Below are 13,123 nucleotides of genomic sequence, written 5' to 3'. Positions count from 1 at the left end.
GTTAGACAATGAGGAAGAAATTAGGTTTATTTCTGAGTTAATGCTTCTCGTCATAGTCCAGGAAAATTCTCCTTTTCATGGTGGAGAATCTGAGCCTGAGGGTGGAAATCCAGGTCTTTTGGGCGCAGGTGGGATTTTCAGTTCCTTTTCAAATCAGAAAAAAGGTCATTCAAATGAAAACATATGCGTTTGAGAATAATCATAATCAATTTCATCTTATGAAAACTAGTAAGTTTCATACAGCTGTAATTGCTTTGATGGATATTCATTTCATTTCAACTGTTGCATTTCCAAGTCTCAGAACATCCAAGCTAAAAAAGCAAAGCAGATATATGAACGATGGGGAACTTTAAGTAAAGGGCTGCAAACACTGACAGCTCGAGTGTGTTATATTGCTGGGTTATGCACACCTGGGTTCTCCATCTTGGATTTATCCACGAGCTCCACGTGTTGGCTCGCAAACTTTTCTGAAGAGCAGGGACATCATTTAGTATTTCCTCTTCCTCTGCAGCCCATTGCTGTCTTATCTGTTTCATTCCCTACTCATGGAACAAACTGCTCCTTCCTCTGATTAAACTTTGCACTTTTGCTGAATTGGAAAACACTTTAAGGCCAAACAGAATTGAAATAAGTTTTATTTTTTTCTTCAAAGGACAAAATATAAACCCAACTCCAACATCCCATTTTTATAATAAGCCATTGAAACTCTTCAAATATTTACAAAAGATAGAAAATAACATAAATAAATATAACCTGCTGCTGCTCATTAAAGACTCAGGCTGCCTCCTTAATTACACTTAAAACTGTGGTAGTTTCACTGCCACGTCTCTCGTCCTCTCTGGAGGAATCCTGAAAGACAACATTCAGCCTAAAAGAGAAATCACAATGGTTCTATGGTCTTGTACAGTTCAGCAAAGATGGGGACCAAAAATTAAACATCTAGATTAAAGTGAGAAAATATCACAGAAGCCAAAACGTCAGCTGCTCCACTGACAGTGAACAATAGCAGAGCGGATTAGTGACAGAATCCGGCAGAGTATTAGTGGGATACTGGCACATTTTGAAGCCGTTTCTGCTAAAAAGAAATGAAAGTCAATGGATGTGACTGGAAGACGAAGCATTTCTTGAAACAAATGCAATGGAGCTAATGTCTATGTATAAATTTGACTGTTGCAAAAGATTCCATCAATATCAAATTGTTTCGTAAAAGGGAAAAAGAACTGTGTTAAATAATGAGGAACGGAAGATTGGTGCACGCTGACCCCTACTGGTTACTGATGATGACAACAAGCAGAACAGACCAAATCAACCCCGCGGGCGACGCATAATAAGAAATAAAGTTATTTAAACAATGATTATACATAAAAACCTTTCAAATTAGAAATTGATATAGAAATCTTACATCTTTCAAAGTTCAGACTCTACATTAAATTTGTAATCTCAGGATGTTAAAATAACATAATAGGAATTTAAGCAGAACAAATAGTGAAGATATTTCATGAGAAGAGTGCAAAAAGCAAAAGTGTCATGTTATGGCTTACTGATGTGAACAATATGTATCCTAGTGGGAGCAGGAGCAGCCTTTTCATCGAGAGTCAGTTTTTTTTTTTCACAGATTTCAAGAGCCCCGTCTTTTTATAACGCTTCACGTCCAAACCAGTCGAAGCCGCTTGAAACAGCCGGGGCGCTTCCAGAGCAGGCACTTCAGTACAAGCTGTCTGCTAACAGTCTGACTGGGATCCAGGTCAGTAGTCCTTATTCACTGATTGGCTGTGTGACGTGTTCCGGCCGCTCCCGGGGCCTCGCATTAACAGGCACATGCTGCAGCAAACGTCAGGTCGCACAAATTTCAGTTCTCGGCTTCCTGCGTCAACGCCTGATGCAGGAGTCTTTGCCCAAGTGACAAAAAACAAGTCAATCAGAGAAGAGTCTGTTGAGGTATGATCCGTCCGGGGGCTTCATGCAGGTCCACAGGTCGGTCCGCTTTGCATTCGAGACGATGATCCGCTTAGACTTGACCACATCTGTTCAACTGTTGCCTGAAACAGAAAAAAAGATTGTTTAACAAATTGAACCTTTATGCTTTTATTGTAATAGGTTCTTCCCTGACCCACACCACATCCTTCCACCAAGTTTCATAGATATTCCTTTGTTTTTTATTGTGTAATCTGCTTACAATTAAACAAACAACCAAAGAAAATGGAAACATTACCTCCGTGGTGAAGGTAAATATAGACTTTGAGCATAAAATTCTACTTTAGGTCCCTTTTCTTGGCAAATAGCTCAAGTAAAATAGAAGTGGATCTGTTTTGTCACTTTTGATTTGACTAATCCATAACAAAGGCTTCTTACCTTCATCATCCGAGTCGAACCCAAACAGGTTGGAGCACTTCTGCAGTTGGAGGTGACCCTGCAGGTCCTCAGCAGTGGTGAAAGTAGCGAAACAGTTGGCACATCGTTGTCTCTGCTGCGCCGCTGCGACAGAGGCCAGTCCGGGAGGCGGGCTCCTATGAGACGACTCGATCGGCGACATATCCTTCCTCCGCTTTGGCATGGTGATGTACTTCTCGTCCAGGTACGCCGTGGGTGGCAGACGCATGTACGGCTTCTTACCGTACAAGGCGAGCGTGTCCTTGCACACCGATGATTTCACAACTTGACCCGGCACTTTTCTGTTAATGACAGAGTAACCAGAGCTGCTGATTGAACACGGTGGCGTTTCCGCTGAAGCCGCTCCCTCCTCGCCTACAGAACTCTCCTCGACCGCGGCTTTCACCTCAGTGAATGGTTTGACTTCAGTTTTAGGTGTTTTTGCTGCTGGGACACCGTCACCTTTAGATTTTTTGACACTCTTTGTGTGACCTTCTTTATGAATATTCTTGCGCTTCTTAATTTCTTTGTTCGGGTCAGAGTTTTTCTTAAATTTTTTCTGTGTTACTTTTTGCGGGTTCTCTTCAGTGGCAGTGGGAGACGTCTTCTCCTTTGAGCTGCTGGTATCTGCAGGTGCAGAGGAACCAGAGCTGGAAAGAGTTGGATCTTCCTTTACTTTGCCCTCCTCATTCTGATCGCCCTTTTCCAATGCTGCTGCTTTAGCCCCATCCTCTGGTTGAACTACAGATTTTGATTTCTTTTTCACTGCAGGTGTTTTGCTCGGGTCCTTGCGTGGCCGTTTTTCCTTGACTGTCTTCTTGTCTGTCTTTTTATTAACATCTTTCTGATTCTTTTTGACCTTGTCAGAGCCTGAAGAAGCTGTTTTACTTTTATTCTCTTTAGGTTTCTCTTTTTTCGTGAGGTGCGATTTCGTTGATTTCTCCTCGTTTGTCTCTCCAGATGTGGGGGAAGATGTATTTGCCAAATCATTCGATGCAACAGGAGACACAGACTCACCAGTGCGGTCATCTGTCGAGTCTTTGTTTTCTGTTTTTGCTTTTCCATCCTCATCTACGACGACTGCTGTTTTGGCTTCAACTTGTTGGACAGCAGATAGCACCTTGGTGGTCTTTTTCAAAGCAGACTCTGTCTTTGTGTCGACTTTGCTTTTTGTAACCTTGCGCTTCTTTGACTCGCTGGAATTTGAAGCAGCACTTTGGCAACCACTTTCTAGAGAGGAGCGCTTTTTCGCTTTGTGGACTTTCTTCACTTTGTCAGTGGTCGACTTGAGTGTCTTGTCAGCTGAGGTTCTGCTGATTGATGGATTTGAACTGACGTGACCCTTCTTAATCTGCTTGTTCACTGATTTCTTACACTTTGATTCATTGACTGATGTTTTTGTAGTTTCGTTAACTTCTTGTTCTTTCGTACCGTCGCTAACATCTGAGGCCACTGCTGCTTTGGGACTTGGACTTGAAAGCTGAGCAGGATTCTTCGGATCTTTTTGCAGAGCAGTTTTTTCTATGACGGTTTCACTGTTTTGACCAGTAGAAGTGTTTTCATCGTGCACGGGTTTCTTTAATTTCGGAGGACGACCTCTTCTCTTCGGAACGTCTGTGTTTACTTTCACCTGGTTCTTCTTGAACTTGTGCCTCGCTTTGTTGTTGCGTTTTAACAATGACGATGAGATGACCTTACGAGCTGCCATGGTCGTATTTGATACTTTCCTTAATGTTTGTCTTAATCTCAGATTTGGAACAGTAGGCTGTGCAGAGGTGTCTTTGTTGGACAGATTCTTTAAGACATTTGAATCCTCGGTTTCATTTCTTTCTTTCGAGTCCCTGTCACTGGAGAGAGGAGGAGCTTTCATGTGTTTTCGCGATGACGACTTATGTGTAGCTCGTCTTCTTAATTTACAAGCAGCCTTTAAACTCAAAGTCTTATTCAGAGCAGTGGCATCTTTTGGCTCATTAACCTGCTGTTTCTTCCCAACTGCTGTGTTATTATGTTTGTCGCCCGTTTCCTCACTAGTCATCTTGTGTGGTTTTGTGGGTTTGGAAGTGTAGTGCTCTCGTTCATGAAGGTTTAGTGCCCAGAGACAAATAAATAGTTGAGAACACCCAGGGAGGCAGCACACTGCCTGCAGCGGATTGTGCCTCCTGGCGTGCCGTCTCATTTCCATTCCTGATTTGAACCGGGCCGGACAGCCGTCATGAAGGCAAGGATGCCGAGGAGAGACTCTGTGCCTTTCGACGTGATGCTGAAAGTGTTTGAAACTAAACAAAACCCTCATGCAAATAGAACATCTACTGTTTCCCACACGGAACGCCAGTTCTAAAGGTTTGAGCTCACCGTGGTGATCATCCAGAGCGTGGTACAGGAGGGCAACACGGTTTTTCGACAAGTCTTTAAACCAAACACATCCATCCACAGGGCAATTAACTTTCTCTTGTGGCTCCACGTTTCTCTCTTTTGTGGTTGCCTTCAGGAATGGCAGAGATTCAGTTTTCATCTTTTTATCTTCTTTTTCTGACAACTCATGATTCTCAGATTCATTACTTGTCCTTTCCTGGGATTTCTCCTGCTGTGGAAGTGGCTGCTCCGCTTCCAAATCCTTTCTCGCTGTAACAATCTCTTTCTTTTTGCCAACGTGTCCAAGTTCTGTCTTTTTTCCAATATGCCCATTGACTTTAGGAACAGGCGTTTCACTATTAAGGTGCTTTGAAGTGTTTTGTGTCTTTTCTTGTGAAGGCTTTTCATCTGCTGACTTGTCTTTCGATCTCAACTTTCTGGATTCAGGGGGCCTTGGATCTTGAAGACTTTCTGATTCAGGAACATCAGGTTTCCTCGGCCTCCCCCTCCCACGGCGAGCAGACGACATGTCCGTGGTGTTATCTTTGGCGGAGGTTTTCGGTGTGGAAATACCTTTGGTCTCAGAGACCCGGTTTTCTTGGTCTTTGCTCTTCTTCAGCTTCTCTATGTGAGCTGACAGGTGCATCATGGCTAAGAGGTCGTCTTTGAACATCGTCCTGCAGAACATGCACTCATCTCTTCGATAATGGAACATTGCGTGTGACACGACACGACTTCCCTTAAAGAACTTGTCACAGAAAGTACAACTGAACTCCAATTTGGATTCCTCCGTTTCTGGCTCACTGTTCTCAGATGCATCTGAATCAATATCCTGAGTTGCCGTTGTCCCTTTGTTCAGTTGCACATCACTGACTGTGGAGGCTTCCTGTGCTGATACAGAGCAGCTGGAGGTAGACCGGATTTTGTGAGGTACATTAGTTTTACTTTTAACTGTTGAAGCCTCGGAGGCACTATTCTCTGGAGCTCGCTGTTTGTCATTCTCCAGATCTCGAGCAAGTGCCTCAGGTGCAAGTTCGGTAACCATCTCGGTTACTAACGTCAGAGCAGATATGTCATTCATAGCGTCCTGGTCTGGAGGCGAATAAGTAGCCCGAGGCTCTGATGCTTTACTGAGAGTGACCATGTTTCCTCTGGGGATTGTGTCCCTCTCACAAGGTGGATGCAAGTCCGCCTCAGCGATGTTGTTGCAGACTGTGTTTAGCACCTCTGGAGTGTCTGCTTTTGCTTTGGCAACAGGAATCCTTTCAGCCAGTGAGGAGAGTGACATCAGTTCTTTTCCGCCATCTCTGAGAACAACATCTTGGGTCTGAGAGGGCAAAGGATCAGCATCGGCAGTGTTTGAATTATTGGCTTTATCGGAGACAGGAGGGGTTTCATCATTAACTGTACTGTGATTGTTGTCTGCAGTGGTCATCTCGGCTGAAGCAGTGATTCTGGAGAGGTCTTCTTCACTTTGTGCTTTACATACAACTAAACCTGGGGACTGTGGCACTTTGGCTGCTGCGGAGGTTTGTGAGGCAATGGTGACTTTCATTTCAACAGCAGGTTCTTCACAGAGCTCTCTTGCAGATGCTGTTTGAGCTTGCATGATCTTATCCAGCACTGGGGTTTCTGTTCTGTCAGCTTCGTCTGATGTCTGTGACGCAGTGGTAGCTTTCATTTCAACCGCAGACTTATCTCTTGCTGAAGAAACGTTGCGCAACACTTTTCCTTTGCTTGCAGGTTGAGGGACCTTGTCTGAGACTGGAGATTTAGTCACTTTTGCCCCTGCTGGTGTCTGTGGAGCATCAGCAGACTCTCTTGCTGCAGACGTCTTTCGTGAAACTGGATGGACTTTCTGTAAAACTTCAGATAGTGTCCGAGAGGCACCTTTCCCCTCAGGCTTTTCACAGCGCCGTCTTTGTGCATCTTTAGGGGGACTTCCCTGCACAGAGGAACGTGTGATAGTTGATACTGAGCCGTGAACATTCAATCCATGTCCCTTTCCTTTCTGGCGGCGAGCGTAACAGTGCAGCTGTTTTATAAACATGGCGGCATCCCGCGCTCTTAGAACAACCTCCTTGCGAAGGACAGTCTTCACGGGTTGTGATGTGGCAGGAAGCTTCACTGTGGGCTTGTAAAGAAGCACTTGAGGAAATCCTCTCTGTCTGTTGCCAGATTCCTCAGTAAACGTACCCATCAGCTCATTGTCTGGTAAGGAGAGCTCAAGAATGATTTGTGGAGGCTGCGCTGGTTCATCATAATCCAAAGAAAATTCTCTCTGGTGCTTGTTGATTTCCCTTCCGCCTAAATGAGAGTTTACCGGTGCTTTGTGTTTTGCATTGTTCCTGATCTGACCGGCTTCAGGCCTCTTCATGTCCGAGGATCGATGGTGCTGCTGATGTCTCAACTCGTGCTTTTTGATATCTGGAGAAACATTGTTCTTTTTAAGAGCTGCTGAGTCTTCCAGAAGCCACCTGGGTTTTCTAATCCTTCGTTTTGGAGGGTTCTTCTCGGAGAGTCGCGTGATGCGTCTGTGTTCTCCGTACCTAATGGTGACGTTGTCTTGTATTCTGTCTAGCCGCCAAAATGAACGTCTCAAAGGTTCAGATGATTTGTCCTTCAGAGGTCGTAACCCCTGGGCGCCTTCTGTCTTTACAGCATGATCATCATTTAGTTGTGTTTTGCCCGGGCCCACCTTTAGTCTTTTGGATGCAGTGTCAGAATCATTTCTCTGGTGACGCTTCTTTGCTGCCGCCTGAAGTGCCCTTTTCTTTCCTCTCCGACATGTACTTGACCGTGAAGCAGGCTCTTTGGTGGAATAGTTAGAGATCCATTTGTCCTCCATGATTTCTTCAAGGGCAGCACTAACCACTTTCTCGCTCATCAACTTCAAACAATTGGTCCGCAAAGCAATGAGGTTCCAAAACTCTGGGTCAAAGTAGAGGTCTTTCTTCAAGACCTGAGGAGAGAAGGAACATTTGTTTTGGTACAACAATATGGAAAAATGACAAACAGCAAAGTACCGCTAATCTGAATCGAAAGACCTGTTCGTAACATCAGTCACTTGTACTTAGAGCTCTTGCGATCGGATCACTCAGGACAGATGTAAACACCAGGCCTGAAAGTGGTCTGAGAATCTCAAACTTTATCTATGTCATGATTTGCCACAAAAGAAACTCTACCTGTAGCATTTCAAAGCGAACATGATTCCCGATGGGGCTGTACTCCACGTGGTACTCCTGATCGGGATGCATGTAAAGAAGGTACACCCTCTTGTAGGCCTCAACTGTGCGTTCCTGGAAGAAGACCAGGAGAGCGCACGCCCGGCAAACCTCCAGGTCATTGGGAAGCAGGCCAGCAATGGTTTTGTAGATTAGGGACTTGGTGACGACATCACAGGGAAGGCAAGACTCCAGGGCATTAGTACAAAGCTCCACGCAGAACTGTTTACCATTTTCACCCAGCTAGAAAGATTACAAACACAGGATTTAACATGTTAATAAATCTACTCAATTAAGACCACTACTCAATCACTGCATTTCAAATATCTGTTTCACCTCTTGCAGTATGGCTCTGATGAATGGAAAGATAGAGTTGACATTGGTGGCACACAGCATCAGCTGTTGACTCTCCTCGAGTAGAGCTTGCTCGGATGTGTCCAACCGACTGTGAAGTTTACTCCATATGAAGACAAGATCACTGCAGAGAAAGGAGTTTAGATTCTTCATAATAGCCCTTAAAGCTGATTTTATACACAAACTTCAGTTTACATTAGCGTCTACTTACCACAAATAGTACACGTCTCCCCTGCGGAGCTGCTGGGAGAGGAAGGCTCTGCTGAGGCCAAGTAACAAGTCATCCTGTTCCTCACACTCCAAACTACAGATGATGTGAACAGCATCTTTGCTATTAACATCATCCACCTGAAATCAGAGGGCAACGGAGGTATCAGTGTAACGACAGTTTTGTGTGGTACCCAAGCAAAACCCAGACAGTAAACAACAGTGACTCAGCCCACCTCTTTATGCAGGCGGTCATGCTGTGACGTTTTGTAAAGCCACGTGAGGTAGACCTGGAGGAAGAACAAGTGCCGTCCTGCCATGGGATGCCGAGCACAACACCTAGCCAGGGCCATGGCCTCGCTGACCCGCTCACAGGACAAAAGGTAGCGCACCCGGAGCTCAAAGAACAGCGGCAGCTCAGCGTTGATGCACCCATCCACTGAGGAGAGGTCAAGCCAGGAGAGAGACAAATTAATGATGCAAACATTTGCAGTGATTTACAATAAACAACCAGAGATACAATTTTAAATAAATTCTGGTAAATTCAAAAATGAATAATTATAATGGGCTGTGTCCAATTAGACTACGTTACAAAGTCAGACTTTTTAGTTGAGTATGTGAGGAGAGGAATCCAGTGAGGAGACAAGAGGACGATTCATGTAAAGCATAGATGTTGCCTACCTTCATTCTGAGGTAAACTGGACTCACTGAGGATCGCCTGTAAGACTGAGTCGGCCCAAGGCCCGTCGCCCTGAACCAAACGCTCCACCTGAAGTAAGTGAACATTCTGATGCCTCGCAAGGACCAAATGACATTCCTGGAGGGATGAGGGACATAAAGCAATGGGTTTTAAAGATAGTAACAGTGTTTTCATGACAGTTGCCTGTTCTGAGAAGTAAAGCTCACTGAGAAACTATAAAATAATCTCCTAAAGCTTCTAATCTTTGATTTGTCTGTTCCTTCTTACCTGGAATGTGACAGTGAAGTGTTTCAGTGGCTCCTGGTGGAAGTCCTTCTGGTCAAAGAACAGCAGCAGCTCAAAAACACTCCTGTAAGGGGATGAAAAGCATTAGCTTCTACCAACAAAGCCAAACTTCAAACAGCTTACTTCATATGTATGACGTGTTCAGTTGTTTATGTGGATCTAAACATGTTTATTGTGATAAAGAGTTAATTAGGAGACTGAGGGGAGACCCAGGGGGACAGAGGACGGAGAGTTAATGGATGGAGTTGGGTCTCCAGCTGGCAGAACTCCAGGGGCTTTCCTGGCTCACAAACGTGCTCGTGTGAGCCAGAGAACACAATCAACCTTCAGTTCCATAAACGCTGCAGCCAGCAGCCCAGAGAATGACCACTTTAGACTTGGTGAACAAATACATTAAAAAAACAATGGTTTTATTTAGCATGTGTGAATAATCACATTTGTTCTGCATGTATGTGGTTTGAAAGTCTTTTCACTACATGTCACCACTGGCTTGGTTCTATCTGGTTGATCTGCGACTACAATTCAGGCAGGAGGTGTTGACAATGCTCTCACACAGTTATTCAGATAAGAGAAAAGTGGTTATGACTCATGTATTTGTAAACTTTTATTAGTTTAAGTGATAAGTCACCACCATAAACTCGTAGTAAAACGTGCAGGAGTGCGTCACATTGATTTAACTCTCTTCTACGCCAAGAAAGCCTCCTCTTTCAGGAGTTGTGTGTACTCACAATGCCAGGCTACTGAGTGTGTTGAGCACATGATCACAGTTTGACGTGAAGAAGGTAGAGGCTCGGGAAAAGTAGCGGAGAGCTATCTCTAGGATCCTGAGCTGAGGCAGTGGCACCTGCCAGCGAGAGGCAAACTCTTCCACCAGCTGCAGGGAGAAAAGGCAAAGTCAGAAACAAAATCAAATGGACAATTAACAGTTTGTAACCGTCGGCAGGTGTTTTAGATGTTTGGACTGTAGTTAAAGGTACTTTGGTGTTTCAACAAGTGAAATTTGTGCAGTGTTGCCAATGAAGAATCAAAGAGATGCTATTGACACCAATTTTGTTGATCATTTATTAGTTTGAGTGTGATGTGATATCGTTGTGGTTCTGACTGTTGGTCAGACTAAGACGTTGGATCTTACAACGAAATAACAACGAATAACTATTCGATTAACTGTTTTTTACAGCCCTACAACCAATACCTTGATTTTAAAACATTAAAAACCAAGAGGAAAGAGACAGCTGTGTAAGTCACTGATTACCACGGCAATCATCAGTATGGTCGGGTCATATTTTTAATTATATTATCACATTGCTGTTAACGGTTATGTCTGCAGCCTTCCCCATCGCTGCATGTAATTACAGTGCACAATGTAAACCTGTGTAAGTCGGGGGCCTGTCTGCAATACAATTTGCTTGTATTGCCCCGTAATGATGGAGACCCCAGACACTGCTCTTGTGCACCACTGTGATTGTGAACGGTCAGTGCTTTCCTCAGGCCTTTACACACAGTTTACTATTAAATTAAACAACAGGAAAGTTACGAAGCATCACAACTTATGTTTGGCAGTTTATCTGATTTAAAACACGGATTAACCAAACCAGTTGTGCTTCACATGTCCCCAAACTCTGCTAATATGTTGAGTAAAGCATCGACTTTAATGCCTGTGGCCCACTAAAGAAATAAGAACTAATATCTTGGTTTGACCACTTCCCAACATCTGCAACTGGGCTGTAAAGTTATCTTTAACAGTGTGACAGTTACCAGCTGATATTTGAATGCACATTTGAATGAGTCCATAAACTGACTAGTTTGAATCCTCTTAACATTATTAAATCATGAAAACTTCCGTGTATGGGGACATGTCGTGGTACCAGTAACTGTGTTGTTATCCATTTCTGCAAGCATGCTGTGTACAGGTACATGTCTTGCTGTTGGGGGGGGGGTGAGCATTTTTGCATTAAGAAACATTTCTACGTTGGGCTTTACAGGCACTTCCACTTAATTGTTCAGCTAATCTGTTTAAAACACAATTGTGCTTCATGAATTCCACTTGATTAGTGTCGAAAGAGACTGGTTTGCATCCTCCAAAGTTATTGTATCATGAAAACTTAGAAACGTGTTGTTATCCATTTCTGCAAGCATGCACGTACAAGTCCGTGTGTTGTTGCTGTTGGGGGGGGGGGGGGGTCAGATAAGACTTTAAAAACATTTCCAAGTTGGGCTTCGTGGAAGATGGTCGAGTCCAAACACACCAGTTGGGCTTCGTGCATTCTCCCTGATTAGTGCCAACATATTGAGGAAACCATTGAATTTGACGCCAGTGGCCCAGTAATTACATAAAGACGAACATCTCGGCAGTGACAGTAGTTGAGTTGACCGTGTCCCCCGCCAGTACGGAGGTTATAACCCCATCTGCACCTACAGGTACACGTCTTGTTGCTGTGTTTGGGGGTCGTTACGAAACGCGTCGGAGTTGTTGATCTCTGCTCGATAACGGAAGCTAACCCTCGCAGGACAACCCGTGGTCAGAGAGGAGAAGCTAACATGCTACCTGCCACACAGCCGGGGATTACCCCGACTGTGTGGGCTGCAGAAAGTTGTCCAGCCCGCGGCTCGGGCTAACTAGATCCCGGGCTAGCTGGCCAGCTGGCGAGTAGCCGAGTTAGCTTTGCCTACTGTGCAGAGAACAATAATTAGCACAATATAACTGATTCGCAGACTCCACGGCGCCGCTAACATCACCAGAGGACGGGCCCGCGCCATTGGACGTGTTATTCAGAAGGCGTTACGGGGATTTGTTGGTGTTTGGGTCGACTGCGGATCGTTAGCTCCGTGGTTACGAGGCTGGGAGCTAACGCTAGCCGCGGAGCGAGCCCTTCTGGGGGAGGGGAGTCGGCCAGCGCAACCGCTCCGTCTCTTCGACAAGGGGCCCGGACACCCGCTCCGGCCGCGGCTCCTTACCTCGCAGAAGTCGGCGCAGAAAGCCCCGCTGTCGGCCCGCAGCCCCTCGCTCGAGTAGCGGCCGGACAGAGCGAGCAGCCGCGTCCCCAGCTCCTCCGGCTCGTACACACCGCCCTCCTCCGCCATACTGCCCGTGTGGCCCCGCTCGTCGCCGCGGCCACACAACACATACATCCCAACCGACAGCGCTGATTGGACGCGGGCAACGCAAGGGCCCACGCTCCTCTTGTGCACCGGGTTACACCGACGAGGAGCTGACAGGGGGCGGGGTTCTGGAGGAGAGGGTGGACGTAACGGCTCCCCGCCCACACGGTGCTGCCCGAGCAGCAAAACATGCGCCACCACCCACATGGCAGACACAAACACAATGACTGTCAATATTTGCGTTCATGGACCTTTGTGCAAATTGGAAAAGTGATTAATGAAACTAATTAGTCGTTTTGTGTTCAAAGAAACACAATTATGATTTGATTATCACAAATATAATGCAGCTGACTCCAATATGTTTTATTCAATATATGATGGTTTTCCACGTTATTGTATGGTTATGTGATTGGATTTTCTCGATGGTTGCGTTTAGGTACACTCAGTAATTAGGTGCACAACAAATCACAACAATAAAATCTAATTTGCTGTTGTATTTTCTGATTTGTTGTTAAGTTCTCTTATTTGCCGT

The 13,123-nt window shown here is 45.1% G+C and overlaps 1 protein-coding gene across 1 annotated transcript; it reads right to left on the bottom strand.

Moving 5' to 3' along the window:
* Positions 1–617: 617 nt before the first annotated feature.
* Positions 618–12,661, bottom strand: LOC117775194. The gene is made up of 10 exons (XM_034608122.1): positions 12,448–12,661; positions 10,221–10,366; positions 9,475–9,556; positions 9,189–9,324; positions 8,744–8,946; positions 8,512–8,648; positions 8,283–8,424; positions 7,908–8,189; positions 2,353–7,684; positions 618–2,039 (listed from the first exon to the last, which is right to left on the bottom strand). The coding sequence occupies exons 1-10, from the start codon at positions 12,619–12,621 to the stop codon at positions 2,029–2,031; spliced, it is 6,645 nt and encodes a 2,214-aa protein (XP_034464013.1). The 5' UTR covers positions 12,622–12,661; the 3' UTR covers positions 618–2,028.
* Between the last annotated feature and the right edge of the window lie 462 nt (positions 12,662–13,123).

Source organism: Hippoglossus hippoglossus, chromosome 2 (assembly GCF_009819705.1).
Source record: "Hippoglossus hippoglossus isolate fHipHip1 chromosome 2, fHipHip1.pri, whole genome shotgun sequence".
In the NCBI taxonomy this organism is placed as follows: Eukaryota; Metazoa; Chordata; class Actinopteri; order Pleuronectiformes; family Pleuronectidae; genus Hippoglossus; species Hippoglossus hippoglossus.
Note: the sequence above shows the minus strand (reverse complement) of the source record. Positions and strands in the feature narration are given on the sequence as shown.